This window comes from Chiloscyllium plagiosum, unplaced genomic scaffold (assembly GCF_037043375.1).
Source record: "Chiloscyllium plagiosum isolate Xiang-an unplaced genomic scaffold, Cpla_swu_hap1 HiC_scaffold_3, whole genome shotgun sequence".
NCBI lineage: Eukaryota > Metazoa > Chordata > Chondrichthyes > Orectolobiformes > Hemiscylliidae > Chiloscyllium > Chiloscyllium plagiosum.
The window spans coordinates 80100104-80121590 of NW_028270141.1; the positions used below are offsets into that span (position 1 = coordinate 80100104).

General features: G+C 40.6%; 1 protein-coding gene across 2 annotated transcripts in view; it reads right to left on the reverse strand.

The window, feature by feature from the left end:
- The window catches only part of slc35f1 (solute carrier family 35 member F1), a 294891-nt gene that overhangs the window by 62546 nt on the left and 210858 nt on the right, over positions 1-21487 (reverse strand). For both annotated transcript variants that reach the window (XM_087981104.1, XM_043684483.2), the window contains exon 4: positions 2620-2779. In XM_087981104.1, coding sequence (XP_087837230.1) covers positions 2620-2779 — 160 coding nt within the window. The remainder of the gene's footprint in view (positions 1-2619; positions 2780-21487) is intronic.

A 21487-nucleotide genomic window follows, 5' to 3' on the forward strand; every position in this document is an offset into this window, starting at 1 on the left:
GCTTTCAGAAATATAACGTTAGATTGAAGATTAGCAGTGTTAACACATTCACTGGCCTAACACTTCTATATAATAGGTACAGAAAATCGTATGTTATTAGAATTGCAGTTAAACATAAAACTCAGATTAAACCATTAAAAGATATTTTGTTCAAATCTGTGTACATATAGTTTGACAATGTACTAAATAGAAAGCTCTTTCAAAGACAAGATAGGCCAAATGTTTTCTGTTAACCTGTAAATTCAAGTAGCAGCTGGGGAATTTGCCAGAAAGGTTTTACCTCAAATCTAAAAAGATTGACAAAAGTTTATAGAACTTTACTCGATTGCATGCCATGTTACACTCCATCTGTGTACAATAGGCCCAGCATCCCAATCACCATTTAGCCTAGATAAGCTGAAACCATTCAGTCCATCACCTGTACCCGTGAAGAAGCAGAGGACATAAGAGAATGAAAATCAGCTGAAGACAAATGGGACCCGTGTGCTTTGCATAGGAATTGAAAAGCAGGAGATTTAGCAAGGAATTTAGAGGGACGTGAGAGTCTGAAAAGCTTCTGATATCCACTGAATTAGATTAAGTTCTTCAAATTTATTAGCAAGAAGGATAATTAGCTTTTGCCAGCTAGACATGACTGCACATAGGGTTACCACAGTCTCTCACATCATTCTATTTCAGTTCCACCTTCACTGAGGAAGCAGCAAATGGGTGCCAGAATTGGTGAGGATGTGTTCTATTCTGCAAAATTAACATCCCTAATGTTCAGGAGAACAAAGGGAAAAAACACACTTTCTTTATTTAACATTATGCTGGTACTGAGATTTTTTTTACACTAAGCAGTGAGCTATAACATGGTACGCCTAGTGAGGGCACTTTGGATACCATGATCGTAGAGAGGAAATGAAGATATATCCTCTCCATTACACTTAACCATTAAAATTAACAGGCAAAAAATCATAGTGCACTTGGGGGGAGGTGATAGTTCCCAAGTATTCTAACAAACCTGATTCCAGTAAAAATAATGGAGACAAAATTAAATTTCTAGAAGTTGGGACATGTATTAGACAATAGCTATGAGAAGGCACTAATGTATTCACCGATTAACCATACTCTATGCAGTTTTGGCACAAAGCAAGCTGAGAACTAAAAGGGTGTTAAAAACCTAATTACACTGAACACTCATTGAATTCATTATCACCCTGAGGTTCCATCCTGAATGAAGACTGGGTGCTTTCAAACATGATTAAACAAAACAAATGACATTGAGTTAAATGAACATCTAACAGAAATTGAAATTACAATGGTAGTGACAGGCGCCATCTTTATTCAGAGATTTCAGATACACTTCTAAAATTGAGACTCTGACTCTGTACAATTCTACATGTTATGCAGTGCTATGTCTGCCAATCCAAAGAAGGATATTATTACAGCATCAATCTCATGTTAATTAGTACACAGCAGTTTCGATAAGAGACCAATGCATTAGAGTGTTTAAGCTCACTGTGAACTGCATCAACATATTATACTCAAAGTGCCTTAAAGTCTTTATTATTGGATAGTGACTTGAATTATGAAATGGTTGTGTATACCAGCAATTAGACATAGAATCATAGAGTAAAGAGGCCCTTTGCATCATCGAGTCTCTACCGCCAAAAGTGGTTCAATGTGTACACTGTTTATTTGATTATACAGTTCAGAGTATACTCTGCAGCATCAGATATTCAGGAATACCAATTAATAAACTGTTATGGTGAGGAGGAAAAAGAGTTTTTTGTGGATAGTATAAGAGTAAGCCAAATAGAGTGCAATGTATCAATTCTATGTTGGTTTTGATTTGACAATACTAACATCATGAGGTAGTATAGATATATGAAAGCGCAGTGCATTTTTAATATACTGGCATGTTTTATCCATTTATTACACTCTATTTTAATTTTGAGTAAATATTAAATTTAGATTCAGATCAGGACCTAACACAAATCATGTTAATTCTCCATGTCTAAGGTGGTGGTGATCAGTTTTGAGACAATGGTTACAGCCACTTACAACCATCTAATGCCATGAGTGTTCAGGTGCAACATAGAATCACTGATTCACAAAATTGTTACAGGGCAGGAGGAGGCCATTCAGTCCATTGTCTCTGCTCCTGTTCTCTAAACATGTTGACTTAGTGCCAATACAGTTCTAATATAATCATCATGTTTTTATGTGTGGGTGGACATATATACTTAAACATGTAATTCATAAGGAAGGCTTTTACAAGCTATGTGGAAAGTTCAGAGAAGGACAACTTATTTTTACTGCCTCCCTCTGTGCTGCATGTTTCTAGTGTTTAGCACTGGTGGACTAAACAACCCAATTGGGTGGTAGATATAATTAGCATGATGTAAATATAATAAAGCAAGAAATCGCATTAATACCTCTAAATGATGTGAAGCTGACCTTAACAATGTTACCTTTCATGATGCATAGTTATCTAGCGCATCTTAATCTCCCAAATTTGAAAACTGTATGCAAGTGCCAAGTCTGTTAACAATCTGACTTTCACTTCTCTATTGATTTAAACACATCAAAAATGGTTCATGGATTTTCTGATGGTAGAAGTACTGAGTAACTCACCAGTTCCTTGATGTCTCCCAACAAGAACATCAGCCCCCACCATACATCCCATCCCCAGTAGACACACCCCGACTCCAATGAAGTGAAGAGCCTTGTATCTCACCAGCAGGAAGAACCAGGACAGCAACAGTACCACTGGGATAACAAAACAATCGAGCAACTGGAAAACAAAAATAAAGGGCAAGATAAATCATTACTGATAAATCATAGTTCAGGGGACGACAAATCAACATGTGATGCACAACCTTTTGATTTGGACGTAAGATATTTTCCAAAAACAATTTCACTTGACTGTAGACTCACAATGGCCTCGTTTTTCTTATCCCGAGTTACCCAGATGGGTAACTATAATTTATTAAATTCCATTTATTTTATTATCTACTGCTGTCAATCTGAGACTTATTAGAAGTTAGTTCTGCAGAGGTTCAGAATGTGCCTGATAATAATTACATCAAAGGAAATACAGTGGGCTTGACAATCAATATGTCAACAATCAGTGGTTTTCTACATCTATGTGCCTGCATCATGATGTGAATCACATTGCAAATGCATAGCTCAATATACACAACATATTCTGAATTGAGTTCAAGATTTACTCTCTGTATTCATGGCAGGAAAATTTAATTTTACAACCACGCGACAGTATCCAACATTAGATGTGATTCTGTGATTGGACAATATCTGTTAAATAACCCTGAGTAGGCGATCGCTTATGCTCATGACAAATTTTGGATTGTCGATCAGGCTCACACTGTGCTGCAGTTAGTTGCATGTGCGGGAATTAACATTCACTAATAAACAGGGTCCGTTCTTTTGCAGACAAAAGCATTTGTACATACACTTTGTCTAGTTCAACGTAATAAAAATTGTGACAGCCATTCTCTGTGAGATCATTTTTCAGGGCAATGCCTTGATGAAATAGAGTCACCCTATTTGGTTAAAATTTAAACAAAGCAACATCTTGATCAATCAGTGACCATTTGCCAAGCAAATAGCACTCCTCTCATAAGATATAAATGTTGTTTTCACTTTACATTGTTATTTCCTACAAATTGTCCTGAACTTGTGCAAAAACTTCAATAAATGTTTTATTTTTCAGCAATATGAAGTATTTTCTTAATTTGGTGTGACTACAGAATTGTAACCAATGTTTGCTGTTATTGTCCTAAATAATACTTTCTCTCTAAACACCACAGAATATACAGAAGAGGCCTTTCGGTCCATGGAATGTGCATTGATGGAAAATTGACTCTATACTAGTCCCACTTTCTAGCACTCGGTCCATAGCCTTGAACATTACGACATTTCAAGTGTTCATTCAAGTATTTTTTAAAGGTTGTGAGGTTTCTCACCCCAATTACCCTCCCAGGCAGTGCATTCCAGATTCCCACCACCATCTGTTTTTTGAAGAAGTGACAAAGAAGATTGATGAAGGCAGAGCTATAGATGTTGTCCATATGGACCTCAGGAAGGCATTCGACAAAGTTTCACATGGTAGACTGGTTAGTAAGGTTAGATCACATGGAACCCGAGTAAGCAAGCCAATTGGATTCAAAATTCGGTAGAAGACAGGGGGTGGTGGTGGAGGGTTGCTTTTCGGACTGGAGGCCTGAGACCAGTGGCATACCACAAGGATCGCTGCTGGATCTATTGCTTTTTGTCATTTCTGTAAATGATTTGGATGTGAACGTAGCAGGCACAACTAGTAAGTTTGCAGATGGACAGTGAAGAAGGTTAGCTCAGAGTACAATGAAATGTTGATCAGATGGGCCAATGGGCTGAGGAGTGGCAGATGGAGTTTATTTTAGATAAAGGCTGCTTCTATTGTCCCACCTTTAAACCGCGCCCCCCCCTCCCCCCGAGGTTGCGCAAGTTGTTTATCTTCACATAGATTGCTGAGCACCTGTGTCCCAATCTCTGTCTAGAAATAAAGACAAAAGACACCTATTAAAGCTACTGTATCATCGCAAAAGTTGCCAATAAATATGCTTTGATCACTTTCCAGCAAGGGGATGACAAAAGATCATGTAAACGTAAAATTTCTGCATCTTCCCAAGACAACATCTGAACCAGAGTGGATCCTTGAGCACTTATAGCAGTAGTCCCTTTTCAAATGCTTTTCACAACATTGTCACTGGTTATGGGCTGGGAAGATTATCAACCATATTTCAAAGTCATTATCATCCCATCAACACAAGAGTAACAAATCAAATCAGCTCCAAACACCACAATTGACTTTCTGAAATAACTGAATCACACTAGACTTACAAAAATAACTACATTTGGGATTTGTATGGATTGAATGACAGTTGAGATCATTGATTTTTACAATAACTTTCCTGCAAAACTTCTCGCGATTTAAAATAATTCCTGACCTTTCATGTAAAGATGTTGAAAGCTTTGAATGATCTTTAAGTAAATAAAATTTATATATACTGAATTCGGTAGCATTGATTTTGTACAGGAGTCAAACTAGAACACCAGTCAAATTGAGAAGATCAAATAACGCACTGCTTGAAAACTATCAAGGACTTTCCTTGGATTAAAGGCCAAGAATATATAAATAACTCATCCCAACAGGACTTGAGACAGACGCCTCATGAACTGGAAATTCACTGATGAACCAAATATCTGTTTAATAACATACCTAGAATTTAGGTTTAGTTTTAGATAAAGACGAGATATTATGGTCTAATCTTGACTTCAAATGACACATTAAAATGTGGCATCAGCGTAGCCACCTTTCCCAGTTTTCATTTCCATGGAAGTCAAAACTATTCCCCCAACTTGTTCCAGTTTTGTTTAAAGGCAAAGCTAAGAATTCATTCAGGGTTGGTTCAGTATATGTCATGATACAAAACTTTAAATTTAATAGGTCAATGAATTTCAAACAAATCACCACTTTAATGCTTTTATTACTAATATTGCATTGTACAATTTCCCACCAATTAGAAAAATTGGAAGACTTGAATTCATACTAAATTATACCGCTATATCCTAAATGTGAAACCAAGGTTTTATCTGATTAATTTGAGGTAAATTGTAGAAAGTTCATGCCTAATTAGTTCTTATTAAATATGTTTCTGAGATTTTTAAAGATGAACAGCAGTATTTAATCCAAAGAGACCCTGAGGTGAGCTTCTGAATACATATAAGGAGCAAATGCTTCAGGCAGTTTCAACAGGACTATCAAAACTGGATTGCATGTCAGAGTCTGAAGACGCCAGAATTAGAAAAGCATAGATATCGGAATGGCCTGTAAGTCTGGTGGAGATTATAGAGAAAGAGAGGGATGAGACCCTGGTGGGATTTAAAAGCAAAGACGAGAAATATAAAATGAAGGAACTGTTTAAGGAGCCAATGTTGGGCAATGACCATAGAAATGATGGAAGTTACAGAGAGCAGAATAGGGAAGGCTAGTTGCGAGTGTGGTAGAATAGTCAAGTGTAGAAGTAGAGAGGCAGTAAGGATTCTCCAAAACTGCCTCGTTTAGGAGATAACTGCTTTTGCCTTATTCACACAGGCACCAGCCCCCTGTGGAGGACGTTGCACTATTAGGCTTTTCAATCTCTAGTGCCAAACATCACAGAAGGTTTGTGGTAAGTCTGAGTGTAATAAACCTCTAGCAGTGTTAATTGCTTACAACATTTAGCCCAAAATAGTGCCCATTGGTGGTATTTCTGAATCACCTTTTAATTGTTAAACTCCTCCAGTCAACAGCAACATCCTGGGGGTGATGCCCTCAGTAGAGGAGAATTTGGAGGCATGGAGGATAGATATTGGGTACAGGGTGCCATGCTGACACTGCAACATTTCCCACCTCTGCTCTGACTCAGCTCCTGTCAGGAAGACTTGTGCATGGCCCACCTTTTCCAACAGCGATTGGGGTCCTTAAAATCTGAGGACCACTTTCTGGCACTGCTGACAGTGACCCCCAAGCTTTCTTGCAATCCCGCTCCTGTCTGCAACCCCATCCCCATCTCATGCTTGGAGTTCTTCCCTGATCTCTGCCCTGCTGGGTGCATTGCTGACCACTGCCACTGCTACCTCTGTTTGGCTGGTAGCTTTCACAATGCAGGATCTTTGACCCTAGGGTCTTTGACCCAAAGAAGGCTCACTGCTGACTATTTAACCGCCTGGGTTGCACATATTTTATCGGGTCCTCCCCAAAGGCAGAGACACTCTTGTTGGCCTTTTCGAGGGCAAGTGAAACCCGTATCACTTGGAGTAAATCCTGCCTCAGGGTGCCCATTCTGACTAGAATAGCTGACTAGCAGAAAAAGGGAAAGAATAACTTGGTACAACTGGGAAGTAACTGGAAATGTGCCCAATTATCCCAAAAGTACTTCATATACATCAGCAGAGAAATAGAATTCCAGAACCAGGGTATTTATCTTTTATGTCAAACAAGTCTAGGGAAATAAAAATATACCTCATCATTTGTGACTATTTCTAACCTGATGAGAATGGATTCGGTGCTGACTCAGTTTGGAATGCTGATTCTTTTCTCTTCCTTTCCAGTTCTGTTGTATATTTAGTGGGTTGATGGCAAGCCCCTCACACTTGGATCAATTCATAACTTTCCTAAGATATCTATTTCATTGTCTACATTTAGGTGCTGACTTTGACTTTTTTTTTTGGCTGGCCAGCCCACAAAGTTGAACATTTACATCTAGTTTCAGCATTTTCTGTTTGATTTGGGTCTTTGACTGGGAATTTTCTTGGAATTGTTCTGCCTCTGATGTTGTACTTTCACATTGGAAGTACAGCATTACCCCAGTGAGTAAATGGAGCTCGAGTACAGACCAAGCATGACCAGTTGAGTGGCAGAATAATCTTGAGGGACTGAATAGCCTTCCCATTCCATTTCCATTTATGTATATTTGGAATTGTCGCTGCCATTCCAATGGTGGAGCATGAGCAGCTTTGAGGGAAGTTCTAGCTTTTTTTCTATCTTCCCAAGGAAAATTAGTTAGAAAGGTATGTAGGATTTAGGAACAGGAGCATGCTATTCGACCTCTTGAGCCTGCTCCATCATTTATTAAGATCAAAGCTAATTTGGTTGTGGTCTCAATTTGGCCCTCCTGTATGCCAGCCTGTCCTTCTCCCTGCTCCACCTCAATAAAACCTCCATAACATGTGATTTCCTCATCTGTCATCAAGCAGTGTGGCAAGTTTGGCCTTGCCAGTACTGTTTATATCCTGTGAGTAAAAATAAAGAGGTTAGTTAAGCCTTGCATAATCAGAATAACTAAATTGTTTCCAGTTAACATCTGAACTGATGGCACTAAATCCCTTCTAAATTTGATCCTCTTTTGATAGTGACTATTAAGCGAGATAAAAGGTTTACAGCATTTGCCCAATTTCGATGTCACATCCCTGATATCATAACATGCAGAGATTTTGTAATGGAGATGCTGCTTGCAAAGCAGTATACTTCAGATTAAAACCAATCACATTTTGTTTGGAAAAGTACCATTGTTTCGGACCCTGCTTGCAAGTCAATTACCTTTAAATCATTCTAATTCTTTTTTCTCTGCATTGGTTTACTGGGATTTGGTGGAACTCACAAAGAAATTGTCTCACGTAACCTAACAAAATCAATATATTATTCTTGAACTAAGGAACAAGTGAGGAAAGTACATTTAAAAAAAAGCCAAGAACGTTGATTTACTAAGAATTAGAAAAATGAAATAGAAGAAAAATTACAGTAAATCATCTATGTGCTCTGAGCCACTTAAGGAAGGGTTTCCCTTTGATGGGTTAAAAATATAATTGTCTCTAATGATTATTAATTCCTTAGCAATACTGGTCGAAGAAATGTCTGTGGAGAACAAGTGCTCTGTGTGGCATGGTCCAGTGGAGGCCTTTTACAATTAAGAGCCTCACGACAGGGAGTTTATTGATGAAAAGGTGATTAAATTTGCAATCCTGTCCGAATACTTCACACAGAGTCTGCTGAAAGCCAGTCTCTCAGCGTGGTGAAGGGCAGCGCCTTCAATCTGCTGTCGGAGAGCAGCAGGAATTTCCCAATCTCCCAAATCCCCTTTCTCGACTTACTGCCAAATAAAGGTTAAATTTTGACGAAGCCAGTTTTCTGGCATATTTATAATATTTCATTTGTGACTTTTTTTAATTTCAAAAATATATTTGATTCATAAGAATGTACATATTTACACAATTACATATGGACATAGTCACTAAAGCAGTTCAGTTCTATACAGTCTTTGCATATGGAGAAACAAACAATCATAGGAGTTTGACTTTACTGACAGTTCCAACAAACAAACCCAACTTATGCAAGATACTTTTTACCCATAGATTTGAGGCACTGGGAGAGGCTGATAACTGAACGGACCCCCACTGTACTTTGGCAGAAAGACCTTAGACAGTGGCCTTTCCCTACTGTGTCTTGACAGCAGTTGCCCTGAGCTTGAATGTACAATGATCTCATTTGTGATGTGACAGCCTGGCCCCCTAATATTGACCTGTTTCTTCAACAAGTGTGAAAAACACCCACGGGAAGGTAGGTGCACAGTAGGGCAGAAGAGACCTCGCAAGAAAGATTTTAAAACATTTTAGATTGTTTTTCTTGTGAAGCAGGATGATCGGAAGTGCCCCACAGGCCCCAGATAGAAAGACGGGTCCAATCTTGCATCCCTTTCCTCCCAAAACCATCATTGCCACTTTACGGCTCAGTGAACCACCAGGAACAGTTCCATTGGCTGTTTTTATCCTTCGGAGTCTACTGCTGTACTTTACCAAAAAGATGGCTGAGCATCAATTTTAGAGAATTTCTATCCTTGAGCTCGCGCTCACCAGCAGCATCAGAAATAAAGTGGAGCAAGACCACCATTAAAAGTCTTTCAGCCTTTGGGGCAACACAAATTTGCAATCAATGAATGATCGCTGCACCCAACTCACATCAATTGGGAGCTGGTGTCAGTAGTGTCTAGTATGGCTTGTTGTGCCCAGTGCTGCTCTGCTCTATGATGCTGAAGGAGAGGCTCATTCTGCTCGATATCCTTATCTGCTGCTGCTCTTCCAGATCTCTAGCATCCATCTCTTGCCCTGTTTGCCTGCTACAGTTATACAGAGCACAGCACTTTAAGATTATTTGACACACTATGCCATGAATGTACTGTAACTCCTCATTAAGACCAATCCTAGCATAGAACTGCATCTTCAGGAGACCCACCTCCTGCTCCATGGCGGCCCTGATGGAAGAATTGTACCAACATACAGCCTCACTCAAGGGTTATATCATTGAGTCTTCAGCTATGGCTGGAGACGGTACCTCTCCTCTCCTAACAAGCATCTTTCTAAGATATCAGGCCCTTGAAATGAACATGTTAGTTCTCAAGGACATAGACATCATGGCAGCTCCCATGGTACCAGGCGCTGATTTTTAAATGTGGTACCTGTGATCACAGGTCAATTGCACATTGATAGAATGGAACCCTTTTCAGTCGATGATGTCAGCTGTAATCTGATACAGTGCTCCGAAAGAAATGTGTGTCCTGTCAATTGCACTCTGCTCCTTAGAGAAGACCGCTGTTATAGGTGAAGCTCACTGCCTGGGCTACAACATTGACTACACCATGGATTAGTGAGATGAAATGGTGTCATCTGTCACAAATTACATCAGTGACAGGCTTGATACATATGTGGATGATGATTGAGATCCCACAGTGATCCCTAGTGGATCTGTGAAAGCAGCTAGTTGCATAAAGTTAGGAGCCGCTGTCACCTTGACAGGCCCTGGCATTGCATCATCACTCACCCCTACAGTTCACAAATCACAGAATCCCTACATTGTGGAAAAAGGCCATTTGGCCCATAGAGTCACATCAACCCTCCAAAGACCACCCTACACAGGCCCAGCCCTCCCACGCTATCCCTGTAACCTTGCACTTAACATGAATAATCCATCTAGCCTGCACCTCATTAGACATCACTGGGCAATTTAGCATGGCCAATTCATCCAACGTGCACATCCTTGCACTGTGGGAGGACACTGGAGCATCCAGCGGATGACAGTGTTTTTGTGACAGTGGTCTGGAACATCCTCAGCCTACGGCAGCCAAAGGACTTTGCTCATCTGGAGAAAATGGCACAGAGACTCTGGGCCTTCTGTACCTCTGCTGCACCCTGTGGGTACCTTTAGCTGTGACTTCTTCATGTGCAGGCTGTTTGAAATCTGCTGCAGGTTGCTGTTGGCCTTGGGCTTGCCGGCACATTGTTCATCCTCAATTACTCTGCGCTTTCATTGCATCATGGCCACAGTGAAACAGAATAGTTCCTTAGTAATCTGAGTCATCAGCATTTCAATCATATACAAATGGCAAGTTCCTAGGCCTCTATATGGTGACCCATGAAGAACTCCAACATGAGGTCTATGGAATCCCTGTATTTGGAACCTTTGACATTGTGGACAATATTCTGATGTATGCAGCACAAGCCATGCTGTGCCTTATATAGTAGGAGATTGTAAATGCAGAGGCATCACAAAGGCAACATTGCATAACGGCAAATACTGACAGTTCAAAGAGTGAAGAAATCATCTCCGTGCCCTTGTTGCAGCTTCTGAGAGCTCGGACTGTCTTTGTGAATTGTGGCCTGCACTTTTAAGGACACCTGCGATTACTGTGCTTCATAGAGATGACTGGGATCAATTTGTAACAACTAATGAAATGGTCAAAATTGCTTGTGGCCAGGAATTGCCTTCAACACATTTGGTCACTGAATGCATTTCATGTGCAAGACTCTACCAATACAGATGTCTTTAACCTGTACTGTATAGGAACCCATTTAATGCAATTTTTTTTTACTCATTCATGGGACGAGGTCATTGCAGGATAGGCAGCATTTATTGCCCATCCCTAATTACCCAGAGGGCAGTTAAGAGTAAACCACATAGTGGTAGGTCTGCAGTGACAGATATAGCAAACCAGGAAAAGAAGGCAGTTTCCTTCCCTAAAGGCCATTAGTGAACCAGATGGATGTTTCTAACAATTGACAATGTTTTCATAGTCATGAGTCTCTCAATTCCAGATATTATTGAGTTCAAATTCTACCATCTGCCACAGCAGGATTTGAACCTGGGTCCTCAGAACACTACCTGATTCTCTGGATCAACAGTCCAGCGATAATATCACTTGGCCATTGTCCCCCCACCTGCCCATTCCCTCCCACGAATATGCAGGCATGTTTTTAATTGACAGGAGATTTAAAAACATACAGATATAAATTAACACAGTTATCTGTTTATATTGGATTTAAATAATTAAGATAATCAGCTGATACAATGGCTTATTTACTCTTGATACATACATACATATGGACTGATTAAACATGGATATGTTCAAGGTTTGCACCTTTTTTAAATTACCACAGGCATTTTATATTCCCTCATTGCTCTCTGTGTGGCAATGGCTCTCCCAAGCAGAGTCAGCATGACAATTGATCAGCATCTTTTTCTCATGTGCATAATTATGCTTGTTTAAAGTTCAGTGTTCTTCACTTTGTTCGGATAAGTATGAAACGAAGAGCTTCAAGAACAACCCTGTCTTTCCAATAATATTTTTAAAAGGTGTAGAACTTGAAAATGTTGACATTCCAAGAGACTCTGCATGCACAAGGAATTCAGAATCTTAGCAAGGAAGTGCAGCAAGCAAGTGCAGGAAGATACATGGCATATTAGCCTTTATTGTAAAGAGATTGGAGTACAAGGGTAAGGAGCACTTGTTCCAGTTGTACCAGGCTTTGTTGAGAGCACAATTGGAATACTGTGTCCAGTTTTGATCTCCATATTTCAGAACTTGCATTGGAGCCTGTACAGCAAATGTTCACTAGAATGGTCCCTGAGATGACTTTTTGTGTATCAAAAGGCTGAGTAAATGCAGTCTATATTTTCTAATGTTTAGGGGAATGAGGGGCCATCTCATTGAAATGTGTAAGATACTGTAAGGCTGCACAGAGATAGTTCCTCTGGTTAGAAAACTCAAATATAGTGTAGGATAAGAGGCAGATCAATTAATAGTAAGATGAGGAGATATCTTTTCACTCAAAAGGCTGAGAACCTTTGAGATTGATCATTAAAATGCCAGCAATTCTGAGAGTCATAGAGTCATACAGCATGGAAACAGATCCTTTGATCCAACTCATCCACGCTGACCAGACATTCCAATCTGACCTAGTTTCATTTGCGCGCATTTGGCCCATATCCCTCTAAACACTTCCTATTCATGTATGTATCCAGAAGCCTTTTAAATGTTGTAGTTCTACTCACCTCCATCATTTCCGCTGGCAGCTCATTCCACCCTCTGCATAAAAAAAGTTTAACCTTGCCTCTCATGTTAAATCTATGTTGTCTAGTTTTGGACTCTCAGTCTAAGAAAAAAACCTTAACTGTTCACCCAATCCATGGCCATAATTTGAAAAACCTCTGTAAGGTCACCTCTTAGTCTTCAAAGACCTAGGAGAAAAGCCCCAACCTATTCAGCCTCTCCTTATAACTTAAACCTTCCAGCCCAGCAACATCCTTGTGAACATTTTCTGCACCTTCTCAAGTTTAACAATATCCTTTATATAGAAGGGCAACCAGAATTGTAAGAATGGCCTCATCAATGTCTTGTACAGCTGAAACATGACATCCCAACTCCTTTACTCAATGTTCTGACCGCTGAAGGCAAGCGTGCGAAATGCCTTCTTTACCACCCTGTCTACTTGCAACTGTGCTTTCATGGAACTACGTACCCTAGGTCTCTTTGATCGGCAACACTTCCCCAGGGCCTACTATCAATTGTATATGTTCTGCCTTGGTTTGCCTTACACAATGCAAAACCTTACATTCATCTAAATTAAACTCCATCTGCTACTCCCCAGTCCATTGGCCCATCTGATCAAGGTTTCGTTGTACTCTGAAATAACCTTCTTCACTGTCCCACTACACCACCCACTTTGATGTCACCTACAAACTTACTAACCATGCTTCCTATATTGACATCTAATCCATTTACATAAATGATGAACAGCAGCAGACCCAGCACTAATTCTTGTGGCACACTGCTGGTCACAGGCTTCCCGTCTGATAAGCAACCCTCTACCGCCACCCGCTATCTTCCACTTTCCAGCCAATTTTGTATCCAATTGGCTAGCTTCCCCAGATCCCATGTGATCTAACTTTTCTAACAAGTCTACCGAGTGGAACTTTGTCAAAAACTTTGCTGAAGTCCATACAGACGTCTACCACTTTACCTTCATCAATTTTCTTTGTCACCTCTTCAAAAAACTCAGTCAAGTTAGTGAGACACAATTTCCCATGCACAAAACCAGGTTGACTATCCTGAATCAGTCCTTGCTTTTCCAAATATAAATCCTGTCCCTCAAAGTCCCCTCCAACAACTTCTCTACCACTGACATAAGGCTCAACGGTCTATAGTTCCCTGGCTTTTCCTTACACCCTTTCTTAAATAATAGCACCAAACTAGCCAACTTCCAGTCTTCCAGCACCTGCCTGTGGCTGTCGAAGATACAAATATCTTTGCAAGGGATCCAGCAATCCCACAGAACTTTGGGATATACCTGATCAGGTCCCAGGATGTGTTTTAAGAACTCCAGCACCTCTTCTTCTGTAATATGAACTCTTTCAAGTCTTCCCTATTTATTTCCCCAAGTTCCCTAGCTTCCATGTCCTTCTTCCCCACAGTAAATACTGATATAAAATGTTTATTTAGTATCTCACCATCTCTTGTGTTTCCACACATTGATGGCCACATTGATCTTTAAGATGCCCCAATCTCTCCCTAGTTAGCCCTCAATGTATTCATAGAACTTCTTTGGATTCGCCTTAACTCTATTTGCTGAAGCTACCTCAAGTCCCCTTTTTGCCCTCCTGATTTCCCTCTTAAGAATACTTCTACTGCCTTTACACTCCTCTAGGGATTCACTCAATCCCAGCTGTCTACAACTGATATATGCCTCCTTTTTTTTTCTTGACCAAAGCCTCAACTTCTCTAGTCATCCAGCATTCCCTGTACCTACCAGCCTTGACCTTCACACTAACAGGAACTTACTGCCTTTGGACTCTTGTTATTTCATTTTTGAAGGCCTCCCACTTTCCAAACATGTTAGTTGCCACTTCCAATCAAGTTTTGAAGTACCTGTCTGATACTTTCTAAATTAGAGTAAGGCCAATTTTGACCTTTAACTTTTAGATCAGGTCAATCCTTTTCCATCACTATTTTAAAACCAATAGAATTATGATCATTTGTCCCAAAGCGCTCTCCACTGACACCTCAGTTACTTGCCTTACGTTATTTCTCAAATGAAGATCAAGTGTTGCTCTTTCTCTAGAAGGTACTTCCACATCTTAAATAAGAAAGTTTTCTTGTATACACTTAACACTTCCTCCCCAGCCAAGTCCTTACCGCCATGATAGTGCCAGTCTATGTTTGGAAAGTTAAAATCCCCGATGATCACAAACAAAAACAGAAGTTGCTGGAAAAGCTCAGCAGGTCTGGCAGCATCTGTGAAGAGAAATCAGAGTTAATGTTTCAGGTCTGGTGACCTTTCCTTATAACCATTACAAACCTACTGTTATTGCAGATATCTGAGATCTCCTTAAATATTTGCTTCTCAATTTCCTGCTGACAATTGGGGGAAGGTTGCTATAATATAATCCCAGCAATGTGATCATTCTTTCTTATTTCTTAGTTCCACCCACATATCTTCACTGAATTATGTCCCAGAAATATCCTCCCTAAGTGCTGCTGTAATGTTATCCCTCACCTAAAATGCTAATCCTCTTCCTCTCTTGCCACCCTTTCTATTCTTCCTATAGAATCTGTACCCTGGAACATTAAGCTGCCAGTCCTGTTCATCCCTAAGCTACGTTTCTGTAATAGCTATGATATCCCAGTCCCATATTCTCAACCATGCCCTAAGCTCATCTGCCTTACCCTTTAGGCCTTTTGCATTGAAGTAAATGCAGTTTAATTTATCAGTCTTACCTCATTCTCTGGAAAGTTCCTGTCTGCCTTGACTATTTGATTTGCTTCCCTTATCTATTGTACCAGCCTCAGACATTTCTCTTTTCGCACTATCGCTTTGGTTCCCATCAGCTTCCTCGTCATGTTTAGAAAATTTAAATTACTGTATCTTATGATATGTTATGGTGTGTAAGAAGAGAAGGGGTAAAATTGATATTCTAGTTCCACACCAACATTGTGAGAATAGGCCAGTTTGACATGCTTAAATCAACTGTTAAAGACCACTTATTTGCCTTTCAGTCTGCCTCCCATTCTAATTAAACAACTGGTAAATCCATTTCAAGAGGTTCGTAATCCTCATTGTGAGAGGATTGCAGATATGACAAGGGACATTTTCCTAATGAGAAAGATAACAGAGCTGCTGACTAATTGCTGTAATTAGAGCATAATTTGCACATAAGGGTAATTTTACAGACTTTAATGGACAGAAAATCCTAAGAGGTCTCTCTCCAAATTCTCACCAAGATTTCAAATTTGTACAATATATTTCCTAAAATAGATCCAATTAACTGTACCACTCATTTTGGGACTGTAAATGCTGAATAACCAGTTTGATCAGCATTAGATAGTCAAATTGATCTTAGGCTAGGAAATTGTCAGAAGTGGTTATTTACCTGGTTGATTGCATTCACAAAACTGACTTTATTCCCTGGCGTTGCAATTTGTTCCTAGCTCGACAAACAACAGTAGTGCTGACATCAACAACATTATAAGGAAGATGAGGTAACACTGCTGCCTTCTGACCCACATAGATTGACCCGAAATGGAAGTTGATATTTTAACCACCAGCTCAGGTAGCAGCAGTACTGTGGTAATGATATGAATATTATAAATGCTGCTTCCAGTGATGCAAGATGCCAGGTTTTGTCCCTATACAAATGGCAAGCTGAGCCAGTGATTACCTGACTGAAGCAACAATGTTAATTTCCTGCTTGCTTCCCTGCATGAGTCTTCCTCAGCCACTGGGGAAGATACAAGAAGTTAAAGGTAAAACTGAAAACCATATGTACGTAACAAGATGTTTTCCTAATTCTGTGCAAGATTGGATTGTATTGGGAATCTGTGGTTTACTGAAATACGAGCTTAAACATATGACATGCCAAACACAACCACAAAACACTGAATTTCAATCAAACACAAGGAGAACAAACTTTCACCTGTCAAAGGCCAATGCTAATTGTGAGTGCAGCCTTCGAATTGTGAACTACCAAGATCGCAGGGCCCATGCTGAATGGGAAAATAATGTGAAAATGTGCCACCTCACCTCATCAACATAACCCCAGTGACACATTATATCCCCTTGGAAACAACCCTGAAAGTCAAAGGTAATGCAGTGATGCAAAAATTTAAATTAAATCCAAAAAGTTGAACATTTAATACTGGTTAGTGGTTAGTAAAAGTAATATATGTTTTGTGATGTTCTGAAAATTACTGTAAATTATTTTTCAAGTCCAGGTGTGTTAATCCTTGTACTTTCTTCTTTACTCATGTCGCTCTTACTGCTCCAAGCCACCACGACTGGGTGCTCTCTCTATGCTTGTTCAACAGTTTTCATTTTCCTCCTTGTTTATAGCACTCAGAGCTCACAATAGCTTTGCTTCAGCAAAAACAAGTATTTGTATAAACACGTTCAGTGCAGATTAAAGAGGATCTTAAAGGAAGAAATGGAGGTGAGAGGCTGTAAAGGTCAGGTTTAGGAATATTGGGCCATACATTGTATTTGAAAGTCCAGCTACGAATGGTAGACCAAGGAGGGCAGATGCAAAAAAGGGCAGGATCATTGAAATAAATTAATGGTGGGGGACAGGCTGGAGTTGTGGGGGGGGGGGGGGCGGGGGTGAGAATGTAGGGTGGAAAGCGAATCATACATGAGGATAAGAATTTAAAACATACAGTAATCTCTCCAGTATTTGGCATGCATGGGGAGTATGAGGTTACCTGAATCTGCCACGTGCATGAAAAATCCTAGAGTTAGCTGGGAGAACTCGACTCATTGCTGCCGCAAGATGAGTGCATGTTCAGAAGCGAGCAATGCAAACCAACAGTTCTGATTGGAAGCTGGGATTTCGCTCAGTGAGTATGCAGGGAAAGTTCAAGGTCAGTCTTGAAATAAAGCAATAAAGGAGCTGATCCACTATTCCCTTCCAATTACTAACACAGTAAAGTCCCCATTATCCAGATCTCATGCAGCCAGAATTCATCTTTTGATTCTCAGACAGCAACTGCATGAGAACTCCGGATGCTTAGAGTCCAGACGACTGGAACTTTAATGTATAATGGAGTCTATTAGCCAAATAGACCAAGAAGGGTCATACTTGAGCAGAGTTTAGTGCACAGTTAGAATAGTTTTGGATAAGAAGAAGATTATGGAGGATGAAGGATTTCAGAAATCAATTTTGAAAGAGGTGGGCCTGAAAATGGTTTAGGTTTCAACAAGAGATAAGCTGAGCAAGGAACAAAAGTAACAATAAAGGGATGTAACAGAGGTAAAGAGTTATGGCATCCAAAATGCTATTTCAAAGTTTAATAGAATGTCACTTTTGCAACTGGTTTCATTTTTACCTGGCGGAAATGCCATAACATGCAAGTTTACTGCCCAAGTGCTGAACACCAGGATTAAAATAGATGGATGTTTGATGAATTGCGCAACCACAAGGGGCTAAAGGGCATCTTTCTGTGCTGTAAAACTCTATGATTCTATCGAATCTTACTTTGTTCAGTGCAGCATCTCATGTCAGATTCAGTGGCAACAAGCAGAATCAATAAAGTGACACTTTGGAAGTGTCACAGAGATAAAGGAAGACCTGCAGTCTCAGCCAGGAAGAAAAGCAGGAAATGAGCATGAATAACAGAGCTGATGTATGATTTGAGCAGGTGACAAAAGACAGCCAACATGTTTTAATGATGCCATCTGCAGATTCTCTGCAAGCAGCTTGTGAAAGGCACGAGTCTTGTTTCTATTAGGTGGTGAAAGGCACCCTCTGGACTAAGAAAGGAGATTGCTGTACAGGTCAGAGGCTGAGGGGTTCAGAAACGAGGCTGGATGCAATGCAAAGTGGCCTTCTGTGTGTCACCAGCCTACATGCATGATTTGATGATAAGGAATGACAAGTGGGAGAGACAGAAAGGATATCACTGACGGGATGGATCAAATGGAAGGTTGAGAACAGGGCAAAAACATTGCAGTGGTCGAGACTGAAGGAACAGCTGCATGTTGGTCATAGAGTCATAGAGATGTACAGCATGGAAACAGACCCTTTGGTCCAACCCGTCCACACTGACCAGATATCCCAACCTAATTTAGTCCCACCTGCCAGCGCCCGGCCCATATCCCTCCAAACCCTTCCTATTCATACACCCATCCAAATGCCACTTAAATGTTGCAATTGTACCAGCCTCCACCACATCCTCTGGCAGCTCATTCCATACACGTACCACCTTCTGCGTGGAAAAGTTGCCCCTTAGGTCTCTTTTATATCTTTCCCCTCTCACCCTAAACCTATGCCCTCTAGTTCTGGACTCCCCCACCCCAGGGAAAAGGCTTTGTCTATTTAACCTATCCATGCCCCTCATAATTTTGTAAACCTCTATAAAGTCACCCCTCAGCCTCCGACGCTCCAGGGAAAACAGCCCCAGCCTGTTCAGCCTCTCCCTGTAGTTCAGATCCTCCAACCCTGGCAACATTCTTGTAAATCTTTTCTGAACCCTTTCAAGTTTCACAACATCTTTCCGATAGGAAGGAGACCAGAATTGCACCCAATATTCCAACAGTGGCCTGACCAATGTCCTGTATAGCCGCAACATGACCTTCCAACTCCTGTACTCAATACTCTGACCAATAAAGGAAAGCATACCAAACGCCTTTTTCACTATCCTATCTACCTGCAACTCCACTTTCAAGGAGCTATGAACCTGCACTCCAAGGTCTCTTTGTTCAGCAACACTCCCTAGGACCTTACCATTAAGTGTATAAGTCCTGCTAAGATTTGCTTTTCCAAAATGCAGCACCTCACATTTATCTGAATTAAACTCCAACTGCCACTTCTCAGCCCATTGGCCCATCTGGTCCAGATCCTGTTGTAATCTGAGGTAACCCTCTTCACTGTCCACTACACCTCCAATTTTGGTGTCATCTGCAAACTTACTAATGTACCTCTTATGCTTACATCCAAATCATTTATGTAAATGACAAAAAGTAGAGGTCCCAGCACCGATCCTTGTGGCACTCCACTGGTCACAACCTCCAGTCTGAAAAATAACACTCCACCACCACACTCTATCTTCTACCTTTGAGCCAGTTCTGTATCCAAATGGCTAGTTCTCCCTGTATTCCATGAGATCTAACCTTGATAACCAGTCTCCCATGGGGAACCTTGTTGAACGCCTTACTCAAGTCCATATAGATCACAACTATTGCTCTGCCCTCATCAATCTTTTTTGTTACTTCTTCAAAAAACTCAATCAAGTTTGTGAGACATGATTTCCCACGCACAAAGCCATGTTGACTATCCCGAATCAGTCCTTGCCTTTCCAAATACATGTACAGCCTGTCCCTCAGGATTCCCTCCAACAACTTGCACACCACCGCGGTCAGGCTCACCGGTCTATAGTTCCCTGGCTTGTCTTTACCGCCCTTCTTAAACAGTGGCACCATGTTTGCCAACCTCCAGTCTTCCGGCACCTCACCTGTGACTATCGATGATACAAATATCTCAGCAAAAGGCCCAACAATCACTTCTCTAGCTTCCCACAGAGTTCTCGGGTACACCTGATCAAGTCCTGGGGATTTATCCACCTTTAACCGTTTCAAGACATCCAGCACTTCCTCCTCTGTAATCTGGACATTTTGCAAATGTCACCATCTATTTCCCTACAGTCTATATCTTCCATATCCTTTTCCACAGTAAATACTGATGCAAAATATTCATTTAGTATCTCCCCAATTTTCTGTGACTCCATGCAAAGGCCGCCTTGCTGATCTTTGAGGGGCCCTGATCTTTGAGGGGCCCTATTCTCTCCCTCGTTACTCTTTTGTCCTTAATATATTTGTAAAACCCCTTTGGATTCTCCTTAATTCTATTTGCCAAAGCTATCTCATGTCCCCATTTTGCCCTCCTGATTTCCCTCTTAAGTATACTCCTACTTTCTTTATACTCTTCTTAGGATTCACTCGATCTATCCTGTCTGTACCTGACATATGCTTCCTTCTTTTTCTGAACCAAACTCTCAATTTCTTTAGTCATCCAGCATTCCCTATACCTACCAGACTTCCCTTTCACCCTGACAGGAATATACTTTCTCTGGATTCTTGTTAACTCATTTCTGAAGGCTTCCCATCTTCGACCTGACCCTTTACCTGCGAACATCTGCCTCCAATCAGCTTTCGAATGTTCTTGCCTAATACCGTCAAAATTGGCCTTTTCTCCAATTAAGAACTTCAACTTTTAGATCTGGTCTATCCTTTTCCATCACTATTTTAAAACTAATAGAATTATGGTCGCTGGCCCCAAAATGCTCCCCCACTGACACCTCAGTCACCTGCCCTGCCTTATTTCCCAAGAGTAGGTCAAGTTTTGCACCTTCTCTAGTAGATACATCCACATACTGAATCAGAAACTTGCCTTGTACACACTTAAGAAATTCCTCTCCATCTAAACCTTTAGCACTATGGCAGTCTATTGCAGTTCTATGGAAAGTTAAAATCCCCTACCATAACTACCCTATTATTCTTACAGACAGCTGAGATCTCCTTACAAGTTTGTTTCTCAATTTCCCTCTGACTATTGGTGGGGTCTGTAATACAATCCCAATAAGGT